This window comes from Scyliorhinus canicula, chromosome 18, assembly GCF_902713615.1.
Source record: "Scyliorhinus canicula chromosome 18, sScyCan1.1, whole genome shotgun sequence".
Taxonomy (NCBI): Eukaryota; Metazoa; Chordata; class Chondrichthyes; order Carcharhiniformes; family Scyliorhinidae; genus Scyliorhinus; species Scyliorhinus canicula.
Genome location: NC_052163.1, coordinates 16472737 through 16485257, shown reverse-complemented (window position 1 = coordinate 16485257; position 12521 = coordinate 16472737). Strand labels below are relative to the sequence as shown.

General features: G+C 54.2%; 1 protein-coding gene across 1 annotated transcript in view; it reads left to right on the top strand.

Moving 5' to 3' along the window:
- The window catches only part of LOC119953684 (dynein heavy chain 17, axonemal-like), an 821504-nt gene that overhangs the window by 168522 nt on the left and 640461 nt on the right, over nucleotides 1-12521 (top strand). Inside the window, 1 exon segment of the mRNA XM_038778213.1 lies at nucleotides 1320-1515. Within this exon segment, the coding sequence (XP_038634141.1) occupies nucleotides 1320-1515 (196 nt within the window).

The window sequence follows — 12521 nt, the reverse complement described above, 5'->3', positions numbered from 1 at the left end:
CTTTGACAAGGTGCCACACAAAAGGTTGCTGCATAAGATAAAGATGCATGGAATTAAGGGTAAAGTAGTAGCATGGATAGAGGATTGGTTAATTAATAGAAAGCAAAGAGTTGGGATAAATGGGTGTTTCTCTGGTTGGCAATCAGTAGCTAGTGGTGTCCCTCAGGGATCCGTGTTGGGCCCACAATTGTTCACAATTTACATAGATGATTTGGAGTTGGGGACCAAGGGCAATGTGTCCAAGTTTGCAGATGACACTAAGATGAGTGGTAAAGCGAAAAGTGCAGAGGATACTGGAAGTCTGCAGAGGGATTTGGATAGGTTAAGTGAATGGGCTAGGGTCTGGCAGATGGAATACAATGTTGACAAATGTGAGGTTATCCATTTTGGTAGAAATAACAGCAAACGGGATTATTATTTAAACGATAAAATATTAAAGCATGCCGCTGTTCAGAGAGACTTGGGTGTGCTAGTGCATGAGTCACAGAAGGTTGGTTTACAAGTGCAACAGGTGATTAAGAAGGCAAATGGAATTTTGTCCTTCATTGCTAGAGGGATGGAGTTTAAGACTAGGGAGGTTATGTTGCAATTGTATAAGGTGTTAGTGCGGCCACACCTGGAGTATTGTGTTCAGTTTTGGTCTCCTTACTTGAGAAAGGACGTACTGGCGCTGGAGGGTGTGCAGAGGAGATTCACTAGGTTAATCCCAGAGCTGAAGGGGTTGGATTATGAGGAGAGGTTAAGTAGACTGGGACTGTACTCGTTGGAATTTAGAAGGATGAGGGGGGATCTTATAGAAACATTTAAAATTATGAAGGGAATAGATAGGATAGATGCGGGCAGGTTGTTTCCACTGGCGGGTGACAGCAGAACTAGGGGACATAGCCTCAAAATAAGGGGAAGTAGATTTAGGACTGAGTTTAGGAGGAACTTCTTCACCCAAAGGGTTGTGAATCTATGGAATTCCTTGCCCAGTGAAGCAGTTGAGGCTCCTTCATTACATGTTTTTAAGGTAAAGATAGATAGTTTTTTGAAGAATAAAGGGATTAAGGGTTATGGTGCTCGGGCCGGAAAGTGGAGCTGAGTCCACAAAAGATCTAATTGAATGGCGGAGCAGGCTCGAGGGGCCAGATGGCCTACTCCTGCTCCTAGTTCTTATGTTCTTATGTTCTTATAAGCCAGGTTTTGGCATCGCTTGGATTTTACCAAAAAACACAAACTTTGTACGTGCATTTAAAATGAGACTGAAAAGGGTGAAGTGTACCAATATGTGTTCCCAAATTCACATTTTCCATTAATTTTCTTTTCCTTTGGAGCAGTTATGTATCAGACGATGATGCCAAACTTGTTTCAAATAAATACATGGAGATGAAATCACTACTTCAGAAATTCTCAGAGCAAGTGTACGCCGAGTGGATTGTGAAAGTGGACGAAGACTGCCGATTTAACTTAAATCAACCTCTTATAGTTCGTAATCCAAGCACAAACCTCATCAGCGTCAGCTTTAGCAAAAAGGTTCGAACCTTTCTTAAAAATGTTATTTTACATAAAATTTGAAATTCTTGTGTGAAAATTATAAATTCAAAAATGATGCCAAAGGGGCTGGGGGGAAAGGACGGTCTGGGGGGAAAGGGCTGGGGGAAAGGAGGGGCTGCGGGAAGCGAGGTGCTGGGTGGAGGGGCAGGAAGGGAGGAGAGGGGATGGGGGGGTTGGAGAGGGTGCGTGATGGAGAGAGTGCGTGGTGGAGAGGGTGCATCATGGAGAGTGTGCGCACCGGGGGGGAGGGGGGGGGGGGTTGGGGGGTGGGGGTGTGTGCCGGGGAGGAGAGGTGGGGTGGGGAGTTGGAGAGGGTGCGTGCTGGGAAGGAGAGGGGGGTGGGCGCCATTGAGGGCGAGTGATGGAGAGGCTGCGTGCTAGGGAGGAGGGTGGGGTGTTGGGAAGGGTGCGTGCCGGGGAGGAGAGGGTGGGGAGGTTTGGGGACACTGCGTGCCGGGGAGGTGGAAGGGGGGATAGGGGAAGGGGGTTATGGGGGAAGAGGGGATATGGGGAAGGGGGATATGAGGGAAGGGGGGATATGGGGATATGCTGGAAGGGGGGATATAGGGGAAGGGGGATATGGGGGAAGGGGGGATATGGGGGAAGGAGGGATATAGGGGAAGGAGGTATGGCGGAAGGGGGATATGGGGGAAGGGGGGATATGAGGGAAGGGGTCATATAGTGGAAGGGGTATATGGGGAAGGGGATATGGGGGAAGAGGGATATGGGGGAAGGGGAATATGGGGGAAGGGGGATGGGGAAGGGGGATAGGGTGAAGGGGATATGGGAGAAAAGGGAATATGTAGGAAGGGGGATATGGGGAAGGGGGTATATTGGGGGATATGGGGAAGGGGATATGGGGAAGGGAGGATATGGGGGAAGGGGGATATGGGCTGATATGGGGGAAGGGTGGATATGGGGTTCGGGGGATATGGGGAAGGGGATATGGGGGAAGGGGGGATAGGGGGTGATATGGGGAAGGGGGATATGGGGGAAGGAGGATATGGGGGATATGGGGAAGGGGATATGGGGAAGGGAGGATACGGGGATATGGGGGAAGGGGGGATATGGGGGAAGGGGGAATATGGCGGAAAGGGGGATATGGGCTGATATGGGCGAAGGGTGGATATGGGGGAAGCAATTATGGGGAAGGGAGTATGAAGAATATGGGGGAAGGGGGCAGGCAGTGGGGGTCTCACTTGGCACTGTGCGGCGGGCGGCCATTTTGCCGGGTCTCCGGGGAGGGGGGGGGGGGGGGGGGGAGTGTGGAGTCTTTTCTGATGTCACGCCGCTACTAGCCTCGGGGCAGGAGAATTTACGATGTTTTGGGGGGCCCAATGCCGGAATGATTTGAGCCATTTTTGGCACTGTGTTTGGGCCATCGTGCCGATTCACGGAGAATCCCGCCCATGAATCAGGCATTACCCTGAAGTTTAAACTTCCAATAGGTCAATTTCCATTGTCAGGACCCCCAGCGAATGTCATAGAATCATAAAATTTACAGTGCAGAAGGAGGCCATTCTGCCCATCAGGTCTGTACCGGCACTTGGAAAGAGCACCCCACCTAATCCCAGGCATCCACCCTATCCTTGTAACCCAGTAACCCGACATATCTAAAAAGCGATTCAGCATAGCCAATCCACCTAACCTGCACAGGGCTAAATCGCTGGCTTTTAAAGCAGGCCAAGGCAGGCCAGCAGCACGATTCAATTCTCGTACCAGCCTCCCTGAACAGGCGGCGGAATGTGGCGACTAGGGGCTTTTCACAGTAACTTCATTTGAAACCTACTTGTGACAATAAGCGATTTTTCATTTCATTTCATCTTTGGACAGTGGGTGGAATCTGGAGCACCCGGCGGAAACCCACGCAGGGGAGAAAGTGCAAATGCTACACAGTCACCCAAGGCCGGAATTGAACCTGGGACCCTGGAGCTGTGAGGCAGCAGTGCTCACCATTGTACCACCGTGCCGCCCAACTCTGAGCTCGGAGTCAAAGACTTGGGCCAGATACGCAGAATTTACCACCATAAAATATTATGCTGGTTTCATCCTTGATCTAACTCTGATTTGTTAGCGTAACTGAGCTGACCACAACTGACCTCTCTCCCAGACCACACGGGACCACCCCTTTAAAGAATAGTTTATGAGTTAACTAATTTATTGATAATAGTGTCTCAAGAGACATTTAATTACACAGGATTGGGTTATGTGTGTAATGTTGGTGCGTTTCTGAGAAGACATTATGCTAAAGTAGTCATCTCCTACCAGTAAATGGTAGATTTTAATGGGCAGACATTATCTAAATCCTGAATGGGTAGGAACCCATTGGTAAATGGCAGAAGGTTGAACACCTAGATGAGTTGTATCTTTCAAAATGGTGATCTATGTTTTTTTTGTTCAATACTATTAAAGTCGAAGGCTAACGCCAAAAGGCGGAGGAGCAGAAGTAGGTCACTCGGCTCATTGAGTCTTTTTCGCCATTCAATGAAGTCATGGCTGATCTGAATCCTCAACTCCATTTTTCTTCTTTATCTCCATAACCCTTAATTCCCTTGCTGATTAAAAATCTGTCTTTCTCAGCCTTGACCATACTTAATGATCCAGCCTCTACATTTCTCTGCAGTAAGGAATTCCACAGATTTACTACCCTCGAAGAGAAGAAATTCCTCCTCATCTCTGCTTTAAATAGACAACCCCTTACTCTGAGATTATGCCCTCTGGCCCTAGACTTGCCCACAAGAGGAAACATCTTCTCAGCATCTTCCCTCTCAAACCTGAGAATCCTATATGTCTCAATAAGGTCACCTCTCATTCTTCTAACTCTACAGACCCAATCAACTTAACCTCTCATAAGAAAATCCCTCCATACCCAGAATCAACCTTGTGAACCTTCTCTGGACTGCCTCCAATGCCAGTATATTTTTTCATAGATAAGGGGACAAAAACTGTATTCCAGGTGTGGTCTAACTCATGCCTTGTATAGCTTTAGCAGAACTTCCCTATGTTTATACTCCATTCCCTTTACAGATAAAGATCAACATTTCATTTGCTTTCCCATTTGACTGCTGAACTTGCATGCTAAATTTTGTGATTCATGCACAAGGACCCCTAAATACCTCTGTGCTGCCGTTTTCTGCTGTCCCTCCATTTAAATAATATTCAGCTCCTTTATTCTTCCTACCAAAGTGCATAGCTTCACATTTTCCTACATTATATTCCATCTACCAAATTTTTGCCCACTTGCCTAACCTGTCTATATCCCTTTGAACTTTGTGTCATCCTCAGCATTTGCCTTCCCATCTATTTTTTTGTAATCCACAAACTGGGCAATACAGTAGTCCCCCGTTATACCGCGCTCCGCAATACCGCGGTTCGCGATATACCGCGGGGGGGCTGATGGACCCCAACTGTCAGTTGTGTCAATTTCAGCGGCCGGCTGATTGTTTCAGTGAGAGCAGCTTCCCTCTCTGGATCAAAGTGAGCCGGCCGCTGAAATTGACACTGCCCGCTGCTCTCTCCCTCCAATCAGAAACATTAAAGCTTAAAAGTTGGATTGGAGGGAGAGAGCAGCCGGCAGTGTCAATTTCAGCGGCCGGCTCACTTTGATCCAGAGAGGGAAGCTGCTCTCACTGAAATAATCAGCCGGCCGCTGAAATTGACACTGCCGAGGGGGGGGGGGGGGCGGGTGTTGGGGGGAGAAGAGGGGGGGGGCGGGTGTTGGGGGGGGGAGAAGAGGGGGGGCGGGTGTTGGGGGGGGAGAAGAGGGGGGGCGGATGTTGGGGGGAGAAGAGGGGGGGCGGGTGTTGGGGGGGGAGAAGAGGGGGGGCGGGTGTGGGGGGGGAGAAGAGGGGGGGCGGGTGTTGGGGGGGAGAAGAGGGGGGGGCGGGTGTTGGGGGGGAGAAGAGGGGGGGCGGGTGTTGGGGGGGGGAGAAGAGGGGGACGGGTGTTGGGGGGGAGAAGAGGGGGGGCGGGTGTTGGGGGGAGAAGAGGGGGGGCGGGTGTTGGGGGGAGAGAGGGGGGGCGGGTGTTGGGGGGAGAAAAGGGGGGGCGGGGTGTTGGGGGGGAGAGAAGAGGGGGGCGGGTGTTGGGGGGGGGAAGAGGGGGGGCGGGTGTTGGGGGGGGGAGAAGAGGGGGGCGGGTGTTGGGGGGGAGAAGAGGGGGGGCGGGTTGTTGGGGGGGGAGAAGAGGGGGGGCGGGTGTTGGGGGGAGAAGAGGGGGACGGGTGTTGGGGGGGAGAAGGGGGGGGAGGGTGTTGGGGGGGAGAAGAGGGGGGCGGGTGTTGGGGGGGAGAAGAGGGGGGGCGGGTGTTGGGGGGGGAGAAGAGGGGGGGCGGGTGTTGGGGGGAGAAGAGGGGGGGCGGGTGTTGGGGGGGGAGAAGAGGGGGGGCGGGTGTTGGGGGGGGAGAAGAGGGGGACGGGTGTTGGGGGGGAGAAGAGGGGGGGCGGGTGTTGGGGGGGAGAAGAGGGGGGGAGGGTGTTGGGGGGGGAGAAGAGGGGGGCGGGTGTGGGGGGGGAGAAGAGGGGGGGCGGGTGTTGGGGGGGAGAAGAGGGGGGGCGGGTGTTGGGGGGAGAAGAGGGGGGGCGGGTGTTGGGGGGGGAGAAGAGGGGGGGCGGGTGTTGGGGGGAGAAAAGGGGGGGCGGGTGTTGGGGGGGAGAGAAGAGGGGGGGCGGGTGTTGCGAGGGAGAAGAGGGGGACGGGTGTTGGGGGGGAGAAGAGGGGGGGCGGGTGTTGGGGGGGAGAAGAGGGGGCGCGGGTGTTGGGGGGGGAGAAGAGGGGGGGCGGGTGTTGGGGGGGAGAAGAGGGGGGGAGAAGAGGGGGGGCGGGTGTTGGGGGGGAGAAGAGGGGGGGCGGGTGTTGGGGGGGAGAAGAGGGGGGGAGAAGAGGGGGGGCGGATGTTGGGGGGGAGAAGAGTGGGAGCGGGTGTTGGGGGGGAGAAGAGGGGGGGCGGGGGTTGGGGGGGGAGAAGAGGGGGACGGGTGTTGGGGGGAGAAGAGGGGGGGCGGGGTGTTGGGGGGAGAAGAGGGGGGGAGGGTGTTGGGGGGGGAGAAGAGGGGGGCGGGTGTTGGGGGGGAGAAGAGGGGGGGCGGGTGTTGGGGGGGGAGAAGAGGGGGGGGCGGGTGTTGGGGGGAGAAGAGGGGGGGCGGGTGTTGGGGGGGGAGAAGAGGGGGGCGGGTGTTGGGGGGGGGAGAAGAGGGGGGGAGAAGAGGGGGGGCGGGTTGGTGTGGGGGGGAGAAGAGGGGGGGCGGGTGTTGGGGGGAGAAGAGGGGGGGAGAAGAGGGGGGGCGGATGTTGGGGGGGAGAAGAGTGGGAGCGGGTGTTGGGGGGGAGAAGAGGGGGGGCGGGTGTTGGGGGGGGAGAAGAGGGGGACGGGTGTTGGGGGGGAGAAGAGGGGGGGTGGGTGTTGGGGGGAGAAGAGGGGGGGAGGGTGTTGGGGGGGAGAAGAGGGGGGCGGGTGTTGGGGGGGAGAGGAGGGGGGGCGGGTGTTGGGGGGGAGAAGAGGGGGGGCGGGTGTTGGGGGGAGAAGAGGGGGGCGGGTGTTGGGGGGGGAGAAGAGGGGGGCGGGTGTTGGGGGGAGAAAAGGGGGGGCGGTGTTGGGGGGGAGAGAAGAGGGGGGGCGGGTGTTGCGAGGGAGAAGAGGGGGACGGGTGTTGGGGGGGAGAAGAGGGGGGCGGGTGTTGGGGGGAGAAGAGGGGGCGCGGGTGTTGGGGGGGGAGAAGAGGGGGGGCGGGTGTTGGGGGGAGAAGAGGGGGGGAGAAGAGGGGGGGCGGGTGTTGGGGGGGAGAAGAGGGGGGGCGGGTGTTGGGGGGGAGAAGAGGGGGGGAGAAGAGGGGGGCGGATGTTGGGGGGGAGAAGAGTGGGAGCGGGTGTTGGGGGGGAGAAGAGGGGGGGCGGGTGTTGGGGGGGAGAAGAGGGGGGGGGGGTGTTGGGGGGGGAGAAGAGGGGGGGCGGGTGTTGGGGGGAGAAGAGGGGGGGGCGGGTGTTGGGGGGGAGAAGAGGGGGGGCGGGTGTTGGGGGGAGAGGAGGGGGGCGGGTGTTGGGGGGGGGGGGAGGGGGGCGGGTGCTGGGGGGGGAGAGGAGGGGGGTGGGTGTTGGGGGGGAGAGGAGGGGGGCGGGTGTGGGGGAGACCCCCCCTGTGGGTGTGGGGGAGAGAGGGTGGACCTGCGGGTGTTGGGGGAGAGAGGAGGGCCCTGCGGGTGTTGGGGGGGGGGGGGAGGAGGGGGGCGGGGGTTGGGGGGGGAGGGGGGGGGGGCGGGTGTTGGGGGGGGAGCGGAGGGGGGCGGGTGTGGGGGGGGGAGAGGAGGGGGCGGGTGTTGGGGGGGAGAGAAGAGGGGGCGGGTGTTGGGGGGGAGTAGAGGGGGGCGGGGGGGGGAGAAGAGGGGGGCGGGTGTGGGGGAGACCCCCCTGGGGGTGTGGGGGAGAGGGTGGACCTGCGGGTGTTGGGGGAGTGAGGGGGGCCCTGCGGGTCTTGGGGGACGGGGGAGGAGGGGGGGGGGGAGGGGGCGAGCCGGAGGGTGTGGGGAGGGGGCGAGCCGGAGGGTGTGGGGGGACAGGGGGCGAGCTGGACGCTGTGGGGGAGAGCAGGAGGGTGTGGGGGAGAGGGGGAGAGGGAGCGAGCCGGAGGGTGTGGGGAGGGGGCGAGCCGGAGGATGTGGGGGGAGAGGGGGCGAGCCGGAGGGTGTTGGGGGGAGAGGGGTCTAGTTGGAGGATGTGGGGGGAGAGGGGGCGAGCCGGAGGGTGTTGGGGGGGGAGAGGGGGCGAGTCGGAGGGTGTGGGGGGAGAGGGGTCTAGTTGGAGAATGTGGGGGGAGAGGGGGCAAGCCGGAGGAAAAAAAAAAGAATTTGACACTGCCGGCTGCTCTCTCCCTCCAATCAGAAACATTAAAACTTAAAAGTTGGATTGGAGGGAGAGAGCAGCGGGCAGTGTCAATTTCAGCGGCCGGCTGATTTCAGTGAGAGCAGCTTCCCTCTCCGGATCAAAGTGAGCCGGCCGCTGAAATTTTAATTGGATCCACGATGGGGGTTTTAAATTTATTTAAAAATCTATGCTAGCGCTTCCCATTGTGAGTCTACGGGGGTCTGACCTCTCCCCCCGCCCCCCCCGTAGACTCACAATGGGAAGCGCTAGCATAGATTTTGAAATAAATTTAAAACCCCCATCATGGATATCCGCGGCTCGGTTACAACGCGGGTGGCTGTCTTGGATCCCAACACCCGCGTTATAAAGGGGGACTACTGTAGTGCATTAACTTCCCTCGTCCAAGTCATTAAAGTATATTATGAATAATTGTGGCCCTAGCATGGATCCCTTAGGCACTCCACTAGTTACAGGTTGCCATCCTGAAAAAGCTCATCTTATCCCAACTCTGTCTTCTATCAGTTAGCCAATCCTCTATCCATGTTAATGTATTACCCCCTACACCATTATCTCATTAAGTAGCCTTTTGTGTGTTACCTTTTCAAACGCCTTTTGGCAATCGAAGTATATTACATCTTCAGGTTCCCTTCATCTATCCTGCTCGTTACCATCTCAAGGATTTCTAATAAATTTGTCTGGCATGATTGTTCCTTCATGAAGCCATGCTGACTTTCCTTGATTATATTATGCCTTTCTAAATTCTCTGCTGTTATATCCTTTACAATGGACTCTAACATTTTCTCAGGGCAGCACGGTAGCCTTGTGGATAGCACAATCACTTCACAGCTCCAGGGTCCCAGGTTCGATTCCGGCTTGGGTCACTGTCTGTGCGGAGTCTGCACATCCTCCCCGTGTGTGCGTGGGTTTCCTCCGGGTACTCCAGTTTCCTCCCACAGTCCAAAGATGTGCAGGTTACGTGGATTGGCCTTGATAAATTGCCCTTAGTGTCCCTTAGTGTTGGGTGGGGTTACTGGGTTATGGGGATAGGGTGGAGGTGTTAACCTTGGGTAGGGTGCTCTTTCCAGGAGCCGGTGCAGACTCGATGGGCCGAATGGCCTCCTTCTGCACTGTAAATTCTATGTCAATGACAGGTTAAGCTAACTGGCATGTAGTTGCTTGATTTTTGTCTCCCACCTTTTTGGAATAAAGTTGTTGCATTAGCAGTTTTTTAATCCTCTGGGAATTTTCCAGAATATAAGGATTCTTTAAGGATTACGACCAGTACATCTACCATCTCTGTAGCTACTTCCTTTAGTATCCTGGGATGCAGCCCATTAAGTCCAGGGGACGCATCGGTCTTTAGCCCCATTAGTTTCCCAGTACTTTTCCCACAGTGATTGGTGTATTTATTCGCCCTCCTTTTGCATATTTATTATGTATTTTTGGAATGTGTGTAGTGTCTTCCATCGTGACGACTGACGCAAAGTATTTGTTCAACTCCTCTGTCACTTTCCCCACATTAGCATCTCCAAAGTTCAATGTCCACACACACTTCCAGTCCATGGTCTCTTATAAATTCACGTGTCTCCTCTGGCATATCTAAATAAAACCATTGATTCTGGTGTGTGACCCACTAATGAGCAGGATACAACACCCCAAACTTCACTCCTTCCTTCTGGAAGGCCGCCTTGATCCGATTGAAACTGGCCACCACTTGTCCACCTCTGCATCCAAGTCTTGGTAAATCCTCAGCACGTTTCCTTCCCAAGTGCACTATCTAATTTTCTTCGCCTACCTCAGTATCTTCTCCTTGTCAAGGAAATGATGCAGCCTCGCCACCATTACCTTCAGTGGTTCCCTCGTCTTCCGCCCCCTCCTTAATGCCCTGAGCGCTCGATCTATCTTAGGGGATGGTCAAAGATCCCCTCTCCCATCAACTTCTCAAACATATTTGTCACATACTTTATTGCCTGCTTTCCCTCAATCCCTTCAGACAGCCCCACGATCCAGAAATTCCGCTTTTTGGAGCGATTCTCCAGGTCCTCCACCTTTTCCCTGAACCGCTTATGGCTTTTTGCCATGAGCACCATCTCTGCCTCTACAAGGCCAGCCGGTACTCATGCTCTCACACCAACCCCTCCACCTTCTGAAGCGCCAGACTCTGTACCTCCTGCCTTTGCACCACTCTCTCAATAGCCACCCTAAGAGGCTCCACCACCTTTGCCAGGTTCGCTGAAGCCTCCTGCCTCTGCTGCTGAAACATAATGTTCAAAAAGTCCAGTAGTTGGCAGTTGATCACTGGGCGGGCAATGACATTCCAGAACCTTCTGCCATCTTTTCCTCTGTCACACCTCAAATAATCTCTTGTCCAGATTGCTGCCTCTTACTCGCTACACTCCTCATCTGGTATGCCGATGGAGCACTTCTATTTCTCAGTGTTCACGCACCTCACACCAGCAAACACCCCTTAAACCGGGTGAAAAAGGACCAAGCAATTCCAAGCTGTAAGGACTGAATCCTGCTACATGTGCTAAAAGAACCGTCTCACACACACCAGTATTCAGAATGGGATATTGATTGGAGAGCAAAATAAACACGATGCTCATACTCAATTTGCCTGGTCATTCTTGAAGCCTAGAGGTCATCCATTCATTTTCTATCTACAAACCCTTAAACTTTGGGCTGAACACATCTATAATCTTGCTGTGCACAAAACTGTCATTCTCATGGATCTGCTGCAGTGACCTAAATTGCTGTGCAAGCTTTGAAATCCAGACCTGGAGCTCCTCTAACTAACAATGTTTCCTGCTTTGGGTAACCAGGGCATGAAAGTGGGAAAATTGCCTAAGTTGGTTCTGTACCCAAAGAGCAGGACAAGTCTAACCCAACTAATTAGTGCCCCATCAGTCGACACTCAGTCATCAGTAAAGTGTTGGAAGGACTCTCAAAGTGCTCTCAAGTAGCTCTTCCTTAACAATGACCTGCTCTGTCTGGGTTCCACCAGGACGACTGTGCTCCTCACCTCATTTCAGCTTTGGTTCAAACATTGACAAAAGAGTTGAACTCCAGAGGTGAGGTGAGAGTTACTGCTCTTGACATCAAGGGAGAATTTGATCCAGTATGGCATCAAGGAGCTGGAGGAAGATTGGAGTCAATGGGAATCGGGGGGAAGACTCTCCACTGGTTGGAGTCATACCTAATACAAAGGAAGATGGTTGGTGTTGACCGTTTCGATCCCAACAGCGTCTCCAATACTGTTGCTCATATTAATGATGTTGGTGAACCACAAACCTTCCCTTATATCGATCAAATGACCACATAACCAGTTAGTTAGTTCAAGAGATATCTCGACATGCAAACACAATATCTACTACGAGTTAAACTACACTATCAGCTATAATAACCTATACTTAACTTCAGGGCGACCAGCACTGTGCAAATGGATAAGGCCTTTATCTGGATTTCACTTGGCTGGTGTGAAGAAAGTGGCTGTGTCTCTGCTGGGCTCATCTGTCAAGTAGCGATTGTTGGTCTTTAACTTGGCTGGCTGCCCCTGTTACAATTGGGTTGGCACAGGCCGGATCCAAAAGAGGCAGAACACATGGCTGTGTCCTCTTTTATCCCTCTGGGATTCTGCGCTCTTTGGGGCGGTCCTTAACCTTGGACCCAATAGTTCGACAAGGCTCTGATCACTTTCTTCAATTTTGGCCATTATGGGACGGGTGCCTTGGTAGCTGGGCAGATCCTTAGTGGTCATTGACCTTGGCAGTTGGGCTTTCTGAGTAAAGGTAGTGGCGCCGATCAGTCTGTGGCTGTACCGGTTGCTTGGTTGGAGTTCTATTGTCCTGGGAAAATGGGCTATTAAAATGCAAACAAGCGGGGGTTTTCTAACAGGTCTGGTTAACTGTGTTTCAAATACACAAAGGCTCTGTACCTGTCTGAGTCCTGGGTTGGCCATAATTACCATGGTCCTTTGCAGGTAGCCATAGATGGCTACATTGCGTTGTTCAAAGTCAGTAATCTCAGTCCCAAACATCACTGCAGGAGTTCCTCATTGTAGTGCCCTAGGCCCAACCACCTTCAGCTGCTTCATCAACAATATTCCTTCCAACGTAAAGTCAGAAGTGGGG